General features: G+C 47.2%; 1 protein-coding gene across 3 annotated transcripts in view; it reads left to right on the top strand.

Annotated features, from left to right (window-relative positions):
- Window positions 1-20,066, top strand: part of PDCD11 (programmed cell death 11) — a 124,606-nt gene that overhangs the window by 85,811 nt on the left and 18,729 nt on the right. For all 3 annotated transcript variants that reach the window (XR_015055180.1, XM_085870109.1, XM_085870119.1), the window contains exons 19-23: window positions 4,764-4,866; window positions 6,393-6,630; window positions 7,721-7,843; window positions 8,032-8,154; window positions 19,330-19,897. Coding sequence is in view for 2 of the 3 variants with exons in the window: in XM_085870109.1 (XP_085726235.1) it covers window positions 4,764-4,866; window positions 6,393-6,630; window positions 7,721-7,843; window positions 8,032-8,154; window positions 19,330-19,897 (1,155 nt within the window). In the remaining variant the exon portion in view is untranslated. The remainder of the gene's footprint in view (window positions 1-4,763; window positions 4,867-6,392; window positions 6,631-7,720; window positions 7,844-8,031; window positions 8,155-19,329; window positions 19,898-20,066) is intronic.

The raw sequence follows: 20,066 nt of genomic DNA, 5'->3' as shown, positions 1-20,066 counted from the left end.
GGTGGCGTTTAATCAAATCTGTTTCTGGTGTATGTTCCTCCTCCATCCCCTCCCTTACCTCAAATGGCCGCACTGCTGATTCCGCACGTGAAAAAGCTGAATGCCTAAACTCGGTGTTTGCAGCTAAATCTTGTGTCCTAAACGCATCACTTTCTCCACCCACCTTACCCAGTCGCACCCAACTGTCCCTGTACTCTGTGTCCTTTTCTCCTGACAAGGTGGATAGCTTGCTTTCAAACCTCGACTCAGATTCTGCAACCGGTCCAGACGGCATCAGCCCACTTGTCCTCAAAGCCTGCCCTTCTGCTCTTGCTCACCCTCTTTCTGTTCTATTCACCCTCTCATTTGCTCAAGGTCATCTGCCATCTGCTTGGAAATCAGCAAACATGACTGCCCTGCATAAAAAAGGTGCAAAAACAGATCCCTGCAACTACAGACCAATCAGCCTTCTCCCAATCATCAGCAAGGTTATGGAATCCATTATCGCTTCAGATATGAAATCCTTCCTCTTCTCCAATGGCTTGATTTCCGATCATCAATTTGGTTTCAGACCAGGTCACTTTACCCTGGATATGCTGCTTCTGCTCTCCCATCAATGGATGGAGGTCCTCAATGCCAGACAGGAAATCCGAGCCGTATCCCTGGACATATCACGTGCTTTTGACACAGTCTGGCACCCTGCCCTGCTCACCAACCTTTCTTCCTATGGTATCGAAGGCCATCTCCACTCATGGCTCGCAGACTTCCTCTTCTGTCTCAGTCAACGTGTGGCTCTAAATGGAGTTCTTTCATCCCCCTTCCTGTCAAGGCTGTAGTTCCTCAAGGCAGCGTTCTGGGCCCTGTTCTTTTTCTGGTTTTCATCAATGATCTCTCCGACTCTCTGGAGAATCCTCTATATCTCTTTGCCGATGACTCCACCCTCTGCCGTACCATCCGTCATCCCTCAGACCGGCAAGCAGCAGCTTCTTCGCTCTCTGCAGATCTGTATAAAATCACAAACTGGTCTAACACGTTGAACATGTCTTTCAATCCAGAAAAATCTCACACTCTCACTATGTCTCTTCGAAAGGACCGTTTAGAAAACCCCCCCATCCACTTTCTCAACAATCCTCTGGAAGAAGTCTTTTCTTTCAAGCTTCTGGGTCTCACTATCTGCCATGACCTTTCCTGGGAAAGCCACATTTCCAACCTCGCCTCCAAAGCCAGTCGCCGACTGGGAATCCTCCGTCGTGCTAAGTCCTTCCTCGGCCCTCTTGAGCTCCTGACCACTTAAAAAAGCTTTTGTCCGTAGCCTGATGGAGTACTGCTCTCCCCTCTGGGCTGGTGCTCCTGCCTCCCACCTTTCTTGGCTTCACGCTGTCGAAACCAGGGCATTTAGGATCATCGGCATCTCCCACAATGAAGCTGAGTCTTTGGGCCTCTCACTCAACCACCGCAGGTTGGTCGGTGGTCTTTCTGTCTTCTATCGTCTCCTCTCCAGTCTTGTCCCCCCTGCTCTCTCTGCGATTTGTCCCCACCACATTTCCACAGGGCGCTCAAGGTCCGCCAACAACCCCCTTCTGGTAAAACTACCAAAATCACGAATCACTGCTCACCTTCACTCTTTCATTCCTCTTTTTTCCCGCCTTTGGAATAAACTTCCTCACTCTATTCTTTCCCATTCTTCCCTCCAGGCTTTCAAAACAGCTGTTCACCACCACCTCTTATCATCCCCCATCCAAATCTCGATCTTTTATACCCCCGATAATCCACCCAAGCCCATTTCCTTCAATTCCTATGCTTTCCTTCCTGAAAGTCCCTGTAATGTCCATCTTCTCTTCCCCATGTTCCCCGTCCCATCCCTCTCCCTTCCACAGATCTCCTAATGTGTCTGTTCCCCACTGTTTTGTCCCTCCCACTCCCTCCCCTCTTGTCTCATGTCCCCTTGCTGTGCGTTGTGTGTTAGCTCTCATACGAGCCTCGACAAGGTATACAAAAAAAACATGATTCTCTGCACCCACAATAATCCGTTTTGCTTAACCGTTCACCCTCCCAATCCACTCAACAAACATCACGACACACACTGGGGAAATTCACAAACAAACACGATCGGCAAACACAGAGGTTAGAGCCTGGCAAAGTGTCTGGAGGCAGTTTGGTTCCAGTCCCTGCATGAGGCAACCGCTCATTCTGCACGTCACTCGCGGAAGGAACCAGGAACGCAGCTATTTCGGCCAGGTGCATTTCAGTTGCCCCCTCTGCAAGCTCGGCACATCCTGAAGCACCGAGGTGAACACAAAAGTCCTCCCTAAGGACCCCAGTTTGCAATTCGATGCGGGTCTAAAACTGGTCTCCAGCTGTTCTTTGTCTGTTGACCCCAGCACTTTAATCTGCCGAGAATAAGCCTTTATTTTGGTCTTTCAGCACTTTTATCATCTGCGATCTTAAGAGCTTTATTTCCGTCTCCAATCTTTCAATATCCGCTGCAGTGCATGATCACCAATCATTGGTCTATTTCCATGTGCCTTAACGGCTTTATCCACGTCCTGCGGAGATGCTCATTGCTCATTGCCAGCTTTAGCAGCCTCGAGACTGTGTACGACTGAAGGAACATTTAACGGAGATGACAGAGGATTGAAGGGTCCAATTCAAATCTGTCTCGACATGCTTCCATATGTTGTAATCTTCAAACACAAATACCATATTCCTCAGCTACACATTTAATAATGAAATAACCGCACTACCTTACTCCCTTTAACCCAAATCACATCCCAGCTACAGTATAATGCTAAAAGTGCGTGCTTTCATGCAATCTTTTACAATACAGCAAGCGAACAGGATTTTAACCTTATTTGTGGTATTTTGCCCAAAGCTGATATTTTATGAGGGTATCTACAAGATGCTTTTATGTTATGGGAAATGTAATACTGTTGTGGAGCCGGGTATCGGCTGCGAGCACGACCGCTTGGTGAGGCGGTAGGGTCGACTCTACCGAACACCCGGAATCTAGATCGTACCTTTCGGAAAACTCCGAGGGTACGGATCCCTTTCCGGACCGTGAATCGTCAATAATTCCACCACATGGTACAGGGTTATTTGCCAATCTTCAAAATACCTAGAGATCCACATGGCGAGTTACCGAGTCTTAACACCCTCGACGGCACTCGTACGAGTCGAGCCGTTAGCATGCCCGACCCATGCGCAACCCGAGCGGATGGTTGCCGAAGTACCGTCGGTCCAAATGTACATTTACAGTGGCAACAGCCTTTGTAATTCACCAACACGCGCCATGCTAAGCCAATGGAAGAAATGCAGAAACAAGCTGATCCATTTAACAAATGGGGAATTTATTCACAGTAATCGGGGAAACGAGGGAAACACGTAAGGGCAGAGTTATCACGACTCATAGAGAATGCAAATTTACACACAAGCACTTAAACAATTCCTACTTAAAGATGGGCCCACACACAGACGCACACCCAAAAGAAACAGACCCAAAATGGTCTTTATTATCCCTTCAGGTCGGAGGGAAGTCGAGCTGAGGGACAAGAATGTGGCAGGCTACCTGGCCGTGAGCATGCGGCTCGACGTCCGCACCTTCCCGTAGCACCAGTCGGCCAAGAACGGACCACGGCAGCCAGACGCAGACCACACCAGCCACGAGACGAGCCGAGAACCAGAGCACGCCAGCGATGAGATGCCTTTTTCCCAGCCTCGAGAGATGCGTTTTGAACGGGCACGAATTCTTCCTCTCCGCGCTCGAGCAGATCCACCCGATTATTTGCTCTCCGTTCCTTTTGTTCTCTCTCGGGTGTGGTTCGCTCATCGTGGCCCGCTCTCATTGGGTGGGACGCGACGCATTCCCTTATTTGGCACGCAGCCAAGCGAACCGGTTCATGACCATATTCGGGATGGAATTCAGTCCGCTCATCGTGGCCCGCTCTCAGTGGGTGGGACACGACGCATTCCCTTATTTGGCGCGCAGCCAAGCGAACCCGTTCATGACCATATTCGGGAATGGAATTCCATCCCCGAACAAATTCCGAACACTCCTGCATCCCATAGAGCGCGCGGAGAATGCCAGGAGCAGAGGGTTGTCGCTGTGAGAGCGAAGATGGCGTTGTTGTAGTTGGAGATGTAGTAGCCGTAGTTGTTGTTGTGAGTGATGTATAAATCCTAACTATCAAAATAACTCACAGCGCATGTACATTTATTCACCCATTAAACGAGGGACGGGGACCCTAACCAAAAACCACATACTTACCGATATAACTGTTCTATAGGACCTGTATGTTGAGTGCTCATGGCTTCCAGATTCATAACAATACAACAGCAGGCCTGCCAGGATGGTCTTGAGATGCACACACTCACCTCAAGCTGTCTACCCTGGATTTGAATCCTGACCCAGATATCCTGACCCAAACTGTCATCCTGGTGTTTCGCAAGCAAGGTGATTCATCAACGTGCGTGCCGTCCCTCGGATGGATGCGTCTGCCAGCAGTCGTTGGTGGACGTTAAAGGTCCCATTGGCTTCATTTGTAAAGAGTAGGCGATCTATCGCTGGCACCATAAGCACATATCATATTTAAATTATTTAAATTTAGCATATTTAAATTTGCACATTCACTCACACTCCCCCTTTGCATACATAATATGTAGATTATCTGTAACGAAGAAAAATACATTCAAAAAGCATTCTTGTGGGAAAATACTTGGATCTACACATTATTGATGTATTACTTTTGTTGAATCATTGTTTGTTTGTTTTTTAATGGTGAAAACAGGTAGCCAAATGCCCTGGCAAGCATCTGAAAAGAGGACAGGCCGTTGAGGGCAAGGTGATCGCTCGGCGGCCTCGGCTCAACCGTCTGGACATCTCTCTCTCTGGTCTGTTTCCCCAAGCAGTCACTTTGTATTTCCTTGATGTTTATTCGGGATCCAAACCTTCTAGGAGGGATACCTATTGTTTTTGTTCTGTTTATTATTCACTCACCTGGAACATAGTTCCACGGTGCTAATGGGATGGCGTGTCAGTCCATCCATCCATCAGTCCATAAACACTTGCAACTTCTTATCATAAGTTACACACACAATTCCAATGAAACCATCACAACCTTCATCACCTGAGATGTACCAAAGTTTGTTCATGCCGTTAAATCTGGGTCTAAGGGTGTCTACAGGGTGTTGCCCTCCAAAAGAGGTATTTCCTTTCTTCTCAAACAACACAAGCAATCTCGATGAAACTTGATCACAACCTTCATCACACGTGATATACTTAAGTTTGTTAATGACTTTAAAAGACGAGAAGATCACTTGGTATAGCGCATACCTCCGCCACGCAATGCCTGATCCACGAGAACATATCGGTCCCAATACATGTTTGAAATATCATGCTATACAGAACTATATCGTAGCACATACCTCCGCCATGCTATGCCTGATCCACGAGAACATATCGGGCCCAATACATGTTTGAAATATCATACTAAACAGTACTATCATTTTTGGCCCCATCAATGGTGAAGAATCACGATAAAAATTAAATAATTCTCGTATCCACATCTGGATTCGGATCTTCACCAAAATCGAATCAATTCATCCTTGCGACACACCCAACATGTCTACCAAGTTTTGTTTGAATTCGTTCACAACTTTTTGAGATATCGTGCTATAAAGTTTTTGGCTCGATTTCTCAATGGTGAAGAATCACTTAAAAAATTCTGGTCGTCGAATCCGGATCCGGATCTTCACCAAAATCGAATCGGTTCATCATTTTCACACACCGAATCTGTCCACACAATATCATCCAGATACGTCCGCAACTCTTTGAGATATCCTGAACACAGACAGACAGAAAGGGTTGAAAACTTCACCTCCTTCACCTTCGGTAGTCGAGGTAAAAATCAGCCGTTTCCACCCCAAAGTAGGTATTTAATTTCTTCTCCGTGACATATTTTGTGGGTCATCCACACCTACCAGTGGTTCCCTCGTTATCTTATCCAGCTGCTCCCATATGAGCGCCTTCTCGGAGGGATATGAGCGCCTTCTAGGGGTTTTTCTCCTATTTATTTTTTTTTAATACTGTATTTTGAATTGATTTGTATGAAGAGGACATCGTGTGTCACGTGTCCGATGAAGGCGGGGTTCTATCAAAGCGGGGCAGATTGGATCCCGGTCGTAACTGCCCGCAGTTATAAAGTGGCTTGTAATTGGCCATTCGATTCTAATGTTATTGTTTTACCATATTACAGGATCCTGATTTTATCTTCTTTATGATTCAGCATTAAGTGTGTTCTGATTTATTTCCCTAACATCCATCATATTCTTGCTTTAAAACTGCTTCATATAAAGGAATAATAATCATCGACTTGCTCTGTTCACCTGCCCATCTCACTCTCATGCCCAACTATTAGGTTTCCACAAACCAATCCCAGGCTCGCTGACCTTGGCCTTTGTGCAAGAGGTCAATCCTGCATCAGGGCTGGTGCTTGAATTACCTCAATGCAAGGTCGGGAAGGTGGGCCTTACGGAAATGGCCGACTGCTACAGCGATCAGCCACTTGCAGGCTTTGCACCAAAGGACGTGCTCCTCTGTTGCATTCTTGCGAAGGATGAGAACGGGATCTTCGTGACGTCCCTCCGAACCTCCCAGTAATATTTGTTATAATAAGGGTACCTTTCAGGCTGGGTAACCTATTGTTTTTGTTCTGTTTATTCGTGTACATTATTATTAGCTCACGTGGACTTTAGTTTGGTGAGCTTATGCAATTGAGCAGTGTCCACAGGTGAGAGAGTGAGTCATTCAGTCAGTCAGTGAGTCTGTAAACACTTCAGTCATTATCGCTTGAACCAAACGCACGATTTTGATGAAACTTGGCCACAAGTTTCATTTCTGATGCCCAACGAAGGTTTATTGACCACATCAAAATCTGTGCTCATTACGGGGCTCTACGGAGGGGGGTTGGGGGTTGGGGGTTGGTTGACTGCCTATAATAGGTATTTGCTCTCTCCTCTGAAACTATACATGATTTCAAAGAAAGTTGACCACAACTTTCATCACCAGTGATGTACCAAAGTGTGTTCATGGCTAAAGAGCCTGTATACCCTTCAAGTGTGTGCGTGCATGCACGTGTGTGTGTGTACACACTCTATAACTCTAAAACCATGAAACGTAACAGCCTGAAACTTTGCATGCATACTAAGAAAACTCTAAGGAAGTGCACGACTGAAAATTGGGTGTTTGGGTTAATTAAAAACACCCCCTTTGAAGATAATTAACCTCCTTATTTAATTATATCCTTTATCAGGTGCATCCTCAGATCTAATGTCACAATTAATCACTTTACACTTCTGCTAGACATTTACGTTACAATATGCTTTTTTTTTAAACCCCTGGGAGCCATTTCCACAACATCATGATAATTTGTTTTATTTTTATTATTCTGTTTTGTTTTATGGATGAAGCATCGAGTTGATTATTGTTTCGTAAAGTCATTGTTGGGCTGTTGCCACCTTGAGCAGATAGACTGATTGTTCTTCTGAACTTTACATTTCCAAGTTAGCAGATGGAGTGATGTGCATTTTTATTTTCACACTCAGCTGTAGACATCTTCATACGAGGCACAGAGCTGGTGACATGAGGCAGGACATTGGGCAACAAAGATCACTGCAAGCCATTATCTGTGTATTGTCTCAATCGGTGAGATTCCGTATTTGAAAACGTGTTTTTGGTCTTGTCCAGCATCAGACCAGAAGTGGCAGAAGATGCTCTCGATAAGACTGTGTCATCGGCGGCGGATGTCGTTGAGGGTTCGTGCATGCGCGGCTATGTGCAACGGGTTTCAGCGAGGAACGCCTTCATAACGTGAGCATTTCTTGTTCAGTCTACTACTGTGTAATGTTTCCTTGCTTTTTATTTTTATTTTTTTCCATGCTCAAGAAACACCTCAAAGCTTCTATTTTTATAAATGGTTGGATTCTTATAACAATATTTCCCAAAATATTATTGAGCCGTTAGTGGAACTTGGGTTCTCGCATGTGCATTCTTGGCAGTCTTTCATGGACGCTCAAAGGTCGACTGTCATACCGAAATCTCAGCCAATACTCCGTAAATGAGGCAGCCATCTTCAAGAAGCACCTACCATTGGGTCGCCTCGTCACTGTCAAAGTGATCAGGTGGGTTCGACTGGAGTCGGGGAATGTGAGATGCTGATTCATTTCTATCCTGACTGTTGACATGTGATTGTGGTGATGATGTCGTTTGGGTTATTTATTTATTTGTTTGTTTATTTTTCATTGATTATTATATTGTGCAGACAAGAGGCACTCCTGCCCTCCTGGTGGAAGTATTCTTCTTGGCCCACCTTTGGTGGGCAATGTGCTATGGCACATTCTTTGAAGTGCACTTCATAATTTTTTTCATTTTTGAAATAGATTTTGTCAATCACAACATTTCTTCTTCTTCTTTTGGCGGAGCCAGTACACTTAATCTCCACTCCTCCGGCATCCTCTCACTTCCCAACACTTTATTAAACAATCTGGTTAACAACCCCACTGCCATCTCTCCTAAGCATTTCCATGCCTCCACTGGTATGTCATCTGGGCCAACCGCCTTTCCACTTTTCATCCTCTTCATAGCAGTCCTCACTTCATCCTTACTGATCCACCCCACTTCCTGATACACTATCTCCACCTCTTCCAACCTTCTCTCTCTCTCATTTTCTTCATTCATCAGCTCCTCAAAGTACTCCATCCACCTTCTCAACACACTCTCCTCGCTCGTCAGCACATTCCCATTTACGTCCTTTATCACCCTAACCTGCAGCACATCCTTCCCAGCTCGGTCCCTCTGTCTTGCCGATCGGTATAAACGTACTCTTTACTGTTTCACAATGCACTACTCTTCTGCTATTTTAACAGACTGCTCTTATTTCGAGCTCTCCTCAATTCCTTGCCTAAAAAATCCAACTATTACAGCGCTTCTTCTCTCCATGCTCTGAATTCGCCTTCATTGCACCCATCAAGAATTGTGTTAAATCGCATTTCTGACCTAAAACTTTTAAAAACCACAGTTTGCCATGGATGCTCGCTTTCCATCAACCATTCTTTTTTTCCAAATTCAGTGCCAACTCACCCCCCTCACCCCTCACTCTCACTCTCAAAGCAACCATCCCACTCTTCTCCCTCCAAGCCTCCCTCCCACCTCTCTCAAAAATGCCCCCCTCACCTTTCTCCCACCTTTCATCCCCCTCACTCTTCCTTCTCAAAGTTGCCCCCCTCTCATCCACCAACCTGCCTCCCTCCACTGCCCTCTTACCTCCATCTCTTCACTCCACCTCCTCAAATCCTCAACTGCCTTCTTCCTTGTCTCTTGTCCCCCCTCTCTCCCAGCACCACAGAGCCTTTTCTCCTCATTCGGCCCCCTCCCCTCGCTGTTCTGCAATACCCCACACTCCTTCAGCAACCCTCCTTAACTGCCCCCCTCGTCCCTTGTCCTACCCTCCCCCTCCCCCTCCACCTCCTGCACCCAAAGCCTCCTCCCCTTCCTCTTCATTAAAAGTGTGGACCTCAAATATCCGGGGCCTTCGCTCAAACCTTTCAGATCTTTCCATACAGGTTGCCACTGACAAACCAGACATTATCTGCCGAACAGAAACTTTCCTCTCCCAAGACGTGTCTGACTCCCAAGTATCTCTCCCTGGCGACTCCCTCTTACGGTATGACAGACCTGAGCCTCGTCCTGGTGGAGGTGTTGCTCTCTTCATCAAAGACTCTATTCCTCACTCTCCATGCACTGCTCTCACTCCCCCACAACCCCAGGAATACCTCTGGCTTCGGCTTCCCCTCCACTCCCACCTCATGTTTATATGTGTACTGTACCGTCCACCGAACAGTGATGACTCCATCTACATCTCACTATCCGAAAACATGGACCATCTTCTATCTTCTCATCCAAACTCTCTCTTCCTCTTATGTGGTGACTTCAATTGTCATCACGCCAGTTGGCTAGGTGTGGGTACCTCTCTCACCTGCCATGGCACCTCAGCAAAAGCTTTCTACGACTCATTGGGACTGACTCAATCGGTCAACTTCCCGACCCGGATCTCAACCAATGGTACTCCATCTCTTCTGGATCTGATTTTGACAAATTTCCCTGACAATATCTGCTGCTCTTCCTTCGCTCCAATTGGTTCTTCTGACCACGTCCTTGTTAAAGTGGACATCTCTCTGGCTGTTATCAGAGAACCACCTCACCGCCGTCGAGTCTGGCATTTCACTCAAGCCGACTGGCAGGGTCTCCGAGCAGCCATCAAACTTACAGACTGGTCTCCTATCACTACTTTCTCAAACATCAACTCATCCTGGGAATTCTTTCAAAGAAACTTGCTCTCCCTCATTTACAGATTTATCCCCTCTCGTGTTCAGTTGTCCTCCCCTACCTCCCGCCCTTGGTTTACTGAAGCTTGTGGCGAGGCAGTTGTCCTGAAACAACTTGCCTTTGCCTCATGGAAAGCAAACCCAACTGAGGGCAATCTCAGTTCTTTCCACAAAGCTCGGAACAAGTGTGTATCTACCCTCAGGAGAGCCAGAAAACAACATCTTTCTCATCTCAAGTCTGAACTCTCAAACCTCTCTCCCTCCTCAAAATCCTGGTGGCGTTTAATCAAATCTGTTTCTGGTGTATGTTCCCCCTCCATCCCCTCCCTTACCTCAAATGGCCGCACTGCTGATTCCACACGTGATAAAGCTGAATGTCTAAACTCGGTGTTTGCAGCTAAATCTTGTGTCCTAAACCCATCACTATCTCTACCCACTTTACCCAGTCGCACCCAACTGTCCCTGGACTCTGTATCCTTTTCTCCTGACAAGGTGGAGAGCTTGCTTTCAAACCTCGAGTCAGATTCTGCAACCGGTCCAGACGGCATCAGCCCACGTGTCCTCAAAGCCTGCTCTTCTGCTCTTGCTCACCCTCTCTCTGTTCTATTCACCCTCTCATTTGCCCAAGGTCATCTGCCATCTGCTTGGAAATCTGCTAACATCACTGCCCTGCATAAAAAAGGTGCAAAAACAGATCCCTATAACTACAGACCAATCAGCCTTCTCCCAATCATCAGCAAGGTTATGGAATCCATCATCGCCTCAGATATGAAATCCTTCCTCTTCTCCAATGGCTTGATTTCCAATTATCAATTTGGTTTCAGACCAGGTCACTCTACCCTGGATATGCTGCTTCTGCTCTCCCATCAATGGATGGAGGTCCTCAATGCCAGACAGGAAATCCGAGCCGTATCCCTGGACATATCACGTGCTTTTGACACAGTCTGGCACCCTGCCCTACTCACCAAACTCTCTTCCCATGGTATTCAAGGCCATCTCCACTCATGGCTCGCAGACTTCCTCTCCTGTCGCAGTCAACGTGTGGCCCTAAATGGAATTCTTTCATCCCCTCTTCCTGTGCAGGCTGGAGTTCCTCAAGGTAGCGTTCTGGGCCCTGTTCTTTTTCTGGTTTTCATCAATGATCTCTCGGACTCTCTGGAAAATCCTCTATTTCTCTTTGCCGACGACTCCACCCTCTGCCGTACCTCTGTCATCCCTCAGACCGGCAAGCAGCAGCTTCTTCACTCACTGCAGATCTGGATAAAATCACAAACTGGTCCAACACGTGGAACATGTCTTTCAATCCAGACAAATCTCACACTCTCACTATGTCTCTTCGAAAGGACCGTTTACAAAACCCCCCCCCCCCATCCACTTTCTCAACAATCCTCTGGAAGAAGTCTTTTCTTTCAAGCTTCTAGGTCTCACTATCTGCCATGACCTTTCCTGGGAAAGTCACATTTCCAACCTCGCCTCAAAAGCCAGTCGCCGACTGGGAATCCTCCGTCGTGCTAAGTCCTTCCTCGGCCCTCTTGAGCTCCTGACCACTTACAAAGCTTTTGTCCGTAGCCTGATGGAGTACTGCTCTCCCCTCTGGGCTGGTGCTCCTGCCTCCCACCTTTCTCGGCTTCACGCTGTCGAAACCAGGGCATTTAAGATCATCGGCATCTCCCGCAATGAAGCTGAGTCTTTGGGCCTCTCACTCAATCACCGCAGGTTGGTCGGTGGTCTTTCTGTCTTCTACCGACTCCTCTCCAGCCTTGCCCCCCTGCTCTCTCTGCGATTTGTCCCCACCACATTTCCACAGGGCGCTCAAGGTCCGCCAACAACCCCCTTCTGGTAAAACTACCAAAATCACGAATCACTGCTCATCTTCACTCTTTCATTCCTCTTTTTCCCGCCTTTGGAATAAACTTCCTCACTCTATTCTTTCCCATTCTTCCCTCCAGGCTTTCAAAACAGCTGTTCACCACCACCTCTTATCTTCCCCCATCCAAATCCTCGATCTTTTCTACCCCCGATAATCCACCCAAGCCCACTTCCTTCATTTCTCCTACTTTCCTTCCTGAAAGTCCCTGAAATGTCCATCTTCTCTTTGCCATGTTCCCCGTCCCATCCCCATCCCTCTCCCTTCCACAGTTCACCTAGTGTGTCTGTTCCCCACTGTTTTGTCCCTTCCACTCCTGCCCCTCTTGTCTCATGCCTCCTTGCTGTGAGTTGTGTGTTAGCTCTCATACGAGCCTCGACCAAGGTATACAAAAAAAATAAAATAAAAAAATCCTTTTCCCCTTCTTTTGTATCCAACTTCTCATACAGCTCGTCATATGCCTTTTTCTTAGCCTTTGCCACCTCTCTCTTTGCCTTTCGCCTCCACTCCTTGTACTCCTGCCTACTTTCTTCATCTCTCTGACTATCCCACTTCTTTTTCACCAACCCCTTCTTCCTTATACTTTCCTGTACTTCCTCGTTCCACCACCAAGTCTCCTTATCTTCCTTCCTCTGTCCAGATGTCACACCAAGTACCTTCCTTGCTATCTCACTCACCACTTCTGCTGCAGTTGCCCAATCATCCCACCCATCTTTACCACCATCCAACGCCTGTCTCATCTCCTCCCTAAATTTCACGCAACAGTCTTCCTCCTTCAGCTTCCACCATCTGGTCCTTGGTTCAGCCCTCACTCTCTTCCACAACCTCACCTCCGCAATCATCCTACAGACCACCAATCGATGCTGTCGAGCTGCACTCTCCCCTGCCACCACCTTACAGTCTCTAATCTCTTTCAGGTTGCATCTCCTGCTTAAGATGTAATCCACCTGTGTGCACTTTCCTCCACTCTTACTGCCTTTCCTCCACTATACGTATTTACCACTGCCATTACCATTCTTTTTGCAAACTCCACCATCATTTGCCCTTCCACATTTCTCTTGTTGAGACCATACCAACCAATCACCTCCTCATCCTCTTTATTCCCTTCCCCAACATGTCCATTGAAATCTGCTCCAATCACCACTCTTTCATCCTTGGATACACTCTCCACCACTTCATCTAACTCACTCCAGAAATCTTCTTTAATCACAACATATCATACTCGATATTATAATTTTGAGAAGGTTCCATGATATGTGAAGAAGATAAAGGAAGAAGATTTGTAATGCTGGCTCCCACCAAAGGTGGACCAGTGTACGGGAGAACCCATTGTGGATTTACTCGGACTTTGAGTGGACCAGTGTGTGGGAGAACCCATTTTGAATTTACTCGGACGTTGAGTGGACCACTGTACGGGAGAACCCATTGTGGATTTACTCGGACTTTGAGTGGACCACTGTACGGGAGAACCCATTGTGAATTTACGCGAACTTTGAGTGGACCAGTGTACGGGAGAACCCATTGTGGATATACTCAGACTTTGAGTGGACCAGTGTACGGGAGAAACCATTGTGGATTTACTCGGACTTTTAGTGGACCAGTGTGCGGGAGAACCCATTGTGGATTTACTCAGACTTTGTGGACCAGTGTACGGGAGAACCCATTGTGGATTTACTCAGGCTTTGAGTGGACCAGTGTACGGGAGAACCCATTGTGGATTTACTCGGACTTTGAGTGGACCAGTGTGCGGGAGAACCCATTGTGGATTTACTCGGACTTTGAGTGGAACAGTGTGCGGGAGAAAACATTGTGGATTTACTCGGACTTTGAGTGGATCAGTGTACGGGAGAAACCATTGAGGATCTACTCGGACTTTGACTGGACCAGTGTACGGGAGAAACCATTGTAGATTTACTCTGACTTTGACTGGACCAGTGTACGGGAGAAACCATTGAGGATCTACTCGGACTTTGACTGGACCAGTGTACGGGAGAAACCATTGTAGATTTACTCTGACTTTGAGTGAATCAGTGTACGAGAGAAACCATTGTGGATTTACTCTGACTTTGAGTGGACCAGTGTACGGGAGAAAACATTGTGGATTTACTCTGACTTTGAGTGGACCAGTGTACGGGAGAAACCATTGCAATAAAAAATTGACAATTTTAGAAATTTTGGCCTCTATTGATCTTTTGGCCGATGTTGACATCCAAAATAAGTGGTAGTTTAATTAAATGACCCAATGTGCAAATCCTCTTCAAATTTCATGTCAATCGGATGAAAATTGAGGATTTTGGAAAATTGGTTGATGTTGACCTGGTTTTCTGGCTGGCTGGTTTTCGGCCTATGTTGACCTCAAAAGAGTGACCGCTATATAACATGATCATGTGACGTGGTAAAGTTTCAATTTCCTCCACTGAACAGTTTTTGATGTCTGCTTTTAACAAAATACAGACACTTATGATGTACGACATACGCCATACGTATTGTTATGGCTGTGGAAATTCACAGGACACCATAAAGGATTTCCCCAAGATCAGTTATATCGATAAGTGTCTGTTCAGATGGATTTCCCCCACCGATGTCTCGGGGAAATGTTCGTGTGACCGGGCTGTGATGTTTGAGTTAGCCGTTTTTCTTTTACTATCGTTATTTTGGACCAACCGTCATTACCACCACCACAAAGCGCCACCAACCACAACAACCACAATCACCACAACCACCTTCACGTCAACCGCCAACATCCCCACAGACAACGAACAGCCGCCTTCAGAACAACCACCTTAACTACAACCGCCCAACCACACCACCCTCACGACCACCACAAAACGCCAGCCACGCCACCATTACAACAACCACCGTAACCACCACCGCATTTCCACCTCTGCACACGGTTGCGAGAAGCCTGGCATTCATCGGGGGAAAGCAGACGACGGCCCCACCCCCCAATGAATAACATCTGCGCCGGCCAACGCAGCAGGAGAATGACCCAACACCAAGGATTATAAAGCGACACTAGTTATGAAGAAAGGAAAAGAATGAGAAAGGCCCCGATTTGGCGAGGAAAACGCCCTTCTTCTGGAAGTTTCCCGCGTGTGCTGGAAGAGGGGGGTGGAAGGGAGGGGCGAGGCGCCGTGGAGATAAAAGGGCGCGCTGAACGCAAGGTCGTGGGGCGCTGGAGGTTGTGAGGTGTGTGGAGGAGAGAAAAGAGTGTCGTGTCGGAGTTGTGGGCAGTGTGTGGAGCCGCGGTAGGGGACTGGAGAGAGCAGAGCGCAGCGGAGCCAAGGCGCGTGGTCTGCCGTACCGTACCTTACCGTGGGTCACTGGAGAGGGGACGTCGAGGGTCGTCCTAGCGAGTCACCACGAGGGACAAGGTACCCAGCCCGGTCTCTCAAAGCCTTTGCGGTCTACACGGCTCCGTGTTTGTAAAGACCCCAAGAGGTCCAGTCTACCCCTCGTCTGTCCTGGGGTTTTTCCTTTGTTTCTTTGCATGAACGTTGTGGCGCCATGTCTTTAAGTCGAACTGTTAAGTGTGTACATAATAGATAGACGGTAGTAGCTCTTTTGCATTGCTTTTGTTGGTTGTATAATTGCATGCGTGCTTTTGTTTTGCCTTTGTCAATTGCAAACTGCATGCGTGTCTTGCCTTGCTTGGTTACATGACTGCATCACTGTTTACGTGTGCTGTGTAAATAAATGTGCTGTTTAAATGTTAACCTGTTCGTTGCGTCCTTTTCCCTAATTGAACTGCCATATTGCACTCGGAATATAGTTGGTTGTTAAATAGCCGATAAAGTGATCGGGTCCAACGGGGCTGCGCGATAAATACCCCGCTCGGTTATCCCAAAACAAAGCGAGCTGCTTAAGCGGCTCATTTCCAAGCGGCCCCGTTGAGGTACAGTCTCTCGGAAGTCTGCCCGCGCGATTAATTAGGTATATCGACAATTCGGAGATTTACCCTGTGGCGCGGGTAGAATATTGACTAGGCTGTGGTGTGCTCAAAATACACCTGTGGCTGGTTTTCAGCGTTGATCCGGAAAGCCACGACTGGATTGTCCGTTCGGTGGGCGAAGCGGCCGCTATTGGTTAAACGCGGTCGTTCGCACGCCGGCGGGCGGAGAACCACAACAGTATGTACGCTACCGATTGCTTAACCCTGCTTTTCGCTTTGCGAACGCAGGGTAAAATCCGTGAGAATTCCAATGTTTTAAACGCACGCCATGTTAAGGTATATAAAGCAGCTTCATCCGTCGTCCTACCACGGCATGGCATTCTGATTACAAAATAAGTAACAAAAACAATGATAACATTGTAATGAAACATTTATTAATTAGAAGGGCACTCGGTGGAGTACATACCTCCGCCACGCAATGCCTGAGCCACAAGAACATATCCGACGCAATACATTTTTCAAATATCATGCTATGTATAGTTTTTGGCCCTCTCTCTCAATGGTGAAGAATCATTTTAAAAATTAAATAATCCTCGTATCTGGATCTGGATTCGGACCTTCCCCAACATCGAATCAATTCGTCATGGTCACACACCCAACCTGTCCACCAAGTTTCGTCCGAATCTGTCCACAACTTTTTTAGGTATCCTGTTGTATTGTTACGAATTTGGAAGCTTTGTGCACACAAACAGACAGCAGTTCCCGCAGTTCAGTTATTTCGATAAGTATGTGTTTATAGTCAGGATTCCGTCCTTCTGTCTAATGGGAATTTTGTGTGTGCACTGTGAGTTATTTTATAGTTCGGTTTATTACATCAACAACAACAACAACAACAACGGCACCGTCCCTGACTCAACCCGGTCGCCATTGCCCACGTGTTTTTGGCTGAAGGCGTGGGCGGAGCCTCCATCACCTCAGATCCGACTCCACCCCAGAAAGGTGGGAGTTGCCCCGCCTACCGTGGGCCTGTCCAATGAGGGACGGCCAGCGGATCGCGCGATGGAACCGTCCAATTAGGATGCGAGTGGCGAGGAAAGAAACCGGTCCCACCTCAAGAGAGTAGAGAGGGATCGTGGCGACTGCTTAGCGTCTGAGTCTTGGCGGCGATTGGCTTCATCTGCAGTCTTGGTGGCGATTGGCTTCGTCTGCAGTCTTGATGGCGATTGCAGAGCGTCTGCAGTCTTGGTGGCGATTGCAGAGCGTCTGCAGTCTTGGTGGCGATTGCAGAGCATCTGCAGTCTTGGTGGCGATTGCAGAGCGTCTGCAGTCTTGGTGGCGATTGCAGAGCGTCTGCAGTCTTGGTGGCGATTGCAGAGCGTCTGCAGTCTTGGTGGCGATTGGCTTCCTCTGCGGTCGTGGAAGGCTTGGTCTCAGTCGTGGGCCGTGGACTTCGGGTCGTGGGTTCGAGTCCCACCGTGGTGGTTTGCAGTCGGTGTGACCGCACGAGGCGGGAAGGTACCTCGGCCCGGCTCTACCGAATAAAGACCCACGGGGTCCAGGTGTGTGTGTGTGTGTGTGTGTGTGTGTGTGTGTGTGTGTGTGTGTGTGTGTGTGTGTGTGTGTGTGTGTGTGTGTGTGTGTGTGTGTGTGTGTGTGTGTGTGTGTGTGTGTGTGTGTGTGTGTGTGCGTGCGTGCCCTGTCTGTAAGTAGAATCGTTCAGTGCTTTGTTCATTGTACATTACATTTCCTTATTCGTGATAACTCTGCTCTGTCTCCCTTCCCGATTATTGCCTATTGTAAAATAAACCCCTGTGTTAAATGTTCCAGTTTGTTGTTAGTGTTTTCTTTCATTGACCTAGCACGGTGCCGGTTTGAGAAATAGTAAGGCCGTTGGTACCGTAAATTGTTCATTTGGACCAACGGATCTTGGTAATCCCCGCTCTGTTTACACCTGGATCGGCTCGGTAAACGGTCCGTTCCGTCGAGGGTATGTTTTTCTCCGCTAGTTGGACGACGTGGGTACTTAGATATATTGAAATTCGGCAATTAACCCTACCCCACGCCGTCGAAATATTGGCGACCACGATCCGCTCAGCGACCCGTGAACTCTCGGACTTATCCAGTGGCGGGGTTGCTCCCCAAAATATGTATTTGTTTTCATCTCCGAAACTGCACACACAATTTCAATATAACTTTACCACCACCTTAATGATCCGTGACGTATCAAAGTTTGTTCAGGGCATTAAAAAAAATCCATAGGCATTTACTTTCTTCTCCATTATGTATTTTGTAGGTCATCCATGCCTTGGTTCCTTGGTTAACTTATCCAGCTGAACCAATGGTTCCTTGGTTAACTTATCCAGCCGCTACCAGGTGAGCGTTCAGGGGAGTTGCCTCTGTTTATCTATTGATGTGGGTTTGGAAGCAGACCCAGAGATTTCAGATAGGTTTGAATGTTTATGGGGCAGACAGAATAGTTCAGCGACAGTGAGCTAACCTTTGAGCCATCTCATCTGGGTTAGATTCCTGATCAACTATAAACTGTCATCCTGGCTGGCCTTTGGAGGGACGTTGAGCTACATGTCTATCTGCGAGCATTCTCTGTTGGACGTTGCAGATCACATGGTGTCTTTCATAAGAGTAGACCTTTGCTTGCTGTCATCCTGGCCAAACTATTCCAAATTCCATCCTTGACTACTGCTGGGAACTGCAATGACAAACTGTACAGCATAATCCCTTGTCAGGAGACTGCTTTGGCATTGTCAATGGACTCATCGTGATGGGAAAAGTTTTTACTTCGTATCATCGTGAATGTTAAAGTATTTGCTTCTTTGATGGCTTATAAACTTGCACCTTACACATGTCTGGGATTTAAATCTCATTCTGTGTCAGGTTTTATTTATTTGTGCATCGTGTTTCCAATACTAAGCCACATTTGGAAACTTGTATTTGTAGTGCATGAAGGACAAGAACAATGAGACATGTTTTACGTTCATATACAGTGATGGTTTTCTGATGTCCCTGTCTTGCATGTGATGCATGTGCAAGCTCCTCTCTGGGCCTGAGACACCAGAGATAAAAAAGAGTGATATGATGAGCACAGTGTATTGGATTTGAAGTTTGCATTAATCATTGCCCCCATGAGTTTTCCTCAAGCCAAGATACCTTTGCGATTTGTGGATTTTGACACTGTGTCCTTGGCAACTGTGTGCAGTGTGAACGGTGAGACGGGGCTCGTGGAACTGTCCGCGCTGCCACAGGACACCGGGCAGGATGACTTGCTGCCAGAATCTCTTGGCCTGCCACTCCGAGGGTCCACTGGAAATGGAGCAACAAAGGATGCTGACAAGGTGGTCCCTCAAAAGAACATGACACATGCCTCAGTCAAGGAAGAACCACTGGCGACTGTGATGGTCAATGATGTCCCTTTTACTGGCACAATGGCTGTGGATGAGGTGACGGTAGCGGTTACAGTGGCTCCCGATAAAAGAAAAAGAAAAACCGTCAAGCAGACCGAAGAGGAATCTGCGTTTGATAAAACAGTTCCTTTCAAGGTCACGACGGTCAGTGAATCTGCAGATGTCAAAAAGGGAAAGAAGACCAAGCAAAAATCCTCGGTTGCAAAGGCAGTAAAAAATGTGACTGCCGTAATGAACAGGTCTGCGGAAGAAGTTTTGCCTAAACCTTTGGCTGATAAAAGTCCTGCGCTCGAGAATAAGTCTTCTGCTAATGTAGCCAATAAACGCAAGTCTGAGGAGACGCAGATCGAAAGCATCAGCAAGGTGAGGTGTTTCGCCGACCTTATGAAGATCGGATCTGTGGATCATGTTGTGAAGTCATTGTATGTGATTCCTTTGTTGCATCAATATTGGGTTTTTGTTGTTAAAAGTGAGGGTTTTGATTTTGCGCACACCATCTCAATGTAAGCTCTAACTTGGCGATATGTTGACC

The sequence above is a fragment of the Eptatretus burgeri genome, chromosome 1 (genome assembly GCF_056783735.1).
Source record: "Eptatretus burgeri isolate ZD-2024b chromosome 1, Ebu_testis_v1, whole genome shotgun sequence".
NCBI classification, from domain to species: Eukaryota; Metazoa; Chordata; class Myxini; order Myxiniformes; family Myxinidae; genus Eptatretus; species Eptatretus burgeri.
This window is presented reverse-complemented; position numbering and strand designations above follow the sequence as displayed.